General features: G+C 56.5%; 1 protein-coding gene across 1 annotated transcript; it reads right to left on the reverse strand.

Annotated features, from left to right (window-relative positions):
- Positions 1-1,319: 1,319 nt before the first annotated feature.
- LOC117798006 (olfactory receptor 13H1-like) lies at positions 1,320-1,996 on the reverse strand (the record flags this gene model as incomplete). The annotated part of the gene is given in 2 exon segments (XM_034650429.1): positions 1,320-1,438; positions 1,441-1,996. Coding segments are annotated over 2 exon segments (675 nt in total), but the record flags the coding sequence as incomplete, so codon positions are not given.
- Positions 1,997-2,002: the final 6 nt, after the last annotated feature.

A 2,002-nucleotide genomic window follows, 5' to 3' on the forward strand; every position in this document is an offset into this window, starting at 1 on the left:
GTGGCTCGTGAATGAAGGCCAGAGCCTCGGGAGCAGCTGTTAATTACCCAAGTCCGTACAGCCTCGTGTCCTTGTCACTGCCCGTGCTTCCGTGTCCCCCTTTCACGACACAGGGCCACACTGGAGCGCACGGGAGGGGAGGGGGGCCTGGAAGGAGCAGTCACCACTGCGTCCCAAGCGTCCACGCAGATCCCTACTGGGCACGCCAGGAGAGCCAACCCCACCACTCCAGTCCACCCGCCACTTGTCGGGCCGTGTCCGCCGTGAGAACCCTTGCAACGAGAGCACACCCTCCAAACCCAGCATCCCTGTCCCCGAGTGCGGCCCGCGTCCAGGCAGCTACCCACCACTCGTCACTGCAGGACTTGGAGCACGTGCAGAGCAGAAGCAAACACGAAACATTGGCCCTATGATTTTAGCCGAGAGTCCTGACGTACTCTGTCCCTGACCCAGAAGCCCCGTGTCTCTTCCAGCATCCATTCAATACACGAGGTGTGAAGTAGGTACAACCAGACCTTTCGCAGCGCTGGGCAGAAAGACACGGCCCAGGCGGGAATGTCCAGCTGGTTAGGGGTCCCTGAGAGCGCAGCCCCGCGACTCTGACGCGCCCACGTGATGCAGCTCCTGCAGGAGCTCCCGAGGCAGCGGAAGCCACTAGACACAGCTCTGGCTGGGGGCTGCCACCGCGTCCCGAACCAGCGACAAGAGTCGTCCATGTCCCTCTGTCCCTCCTCCCCTTCAGCCATCGAGAATGTCTGGGACGGTATCCTTCGTGTCCACATCTCACACACACACTCGTTCACACTCACACACAAGCACTGAGAATTGGCTCTTGCTTAGCTTCCTCAGGGGAAATACTTTTTTAAAATAGGAGTTCTTGCTTCATTCCCCATCTTCTCCTACCAATCTTCCTACTTCTCATGTTCCATAGATGAGAGAAACCATATGAGAGACTATAGACTCTGAGAAACAAACTGAGGGCTTCAAAGGGGAGGGGGTGGGGGAGTGGGATAGGCTGGTGATGGGTAGTAAGGAGGGCACCTATTGCATGGTGCACTGGGTGTTATATGCAACTAATGAATCATCGAACTTTACATCAGAAACCAGGGATGTACTGTATGGTGACTAATATAATAAAAAAGTATTATTATAAAAAGAATAAGAGTTCTTGTGTGTGTGTGCCTGTGTGTACATGTGTCTGTGTGTGCATATGTGTGTAATACATCCTCCGTTGAACAGTTGCAAAAAACTCACAGTTTACAGCCCAGAGCACACCCTCCAGAGTATCAGTTTATTTCCTCCCTCCTCAGCCGCGCACCTTAGACGTCAGCCTTTCTCCACAGGAGCCTCCTGAGGGCGCCTTTCACGTCCTTGTTCCGCAAGCTGTAGATGAGGGGGTTCATCATGCGGGTGAGGACGCCGTACGATATGGAGATGATTTGTCTCGGTCGCGGATGATCTTGTCCTGAGGCATCATGTACATGGCGATGGCCGAGCCATAGAACAGCACCACCACCGTGAGGTGAGACGCACATGTGGAAAAGGCCTTGCCGTGGCCCTCCGTGGACCGCATCTGCAGCACAGCCACCAGGATCCTTCCATAGGAGGCCACAATGAAGGCAAAGGGAGCCAGCAGGGTCAGAGCACTGGTGCCCACCATGAGCGACTCATAGAACTGCAGGTCAGAGCAGGCCAGCTTGAGCAGTGTCAGGAGCTCGCACGAGAAGTGATTGATGACCTGGCGGCCACAGAACTCCAAGGGCATGGTCATCACGGGGACCACGGTCAGCAGGAATGCCGCCGTCCACGAGGTCCCGGCCAGCAGGCTGCACAACCGGGACCCCATGCGCACAGGGTAGCGCAGGGGGTCCACGATGGCCACACAGCGATCGTAGGCCATGGCGGCCAGCAGGAGACACTCCACGACACCTAGATAGAGTCCCACGACCATCTGGGCCAAGCACCGTCCTAGCGAGATGACAGGAACGCTCACCAAGCAGTT

The sequence above is a fragment of the Ailuropoda melanoleuca genome, unplaced genomic scaffold (genome assembly GCF_002007445.2).
Source record: "Ailuropoda melanoleuca isolate Jingjing unplaced genomic scaffold, ASM200744v2 unplaced-scaffold2170, whole genome shotgun sequence".
Classification (NCBI taxonomy): Eukaryota; Metazoa; Chordata; class Mammalia; order Carnivora; family Ursidae; genus Ailuropoda; species Ailuropoda melanoleuca.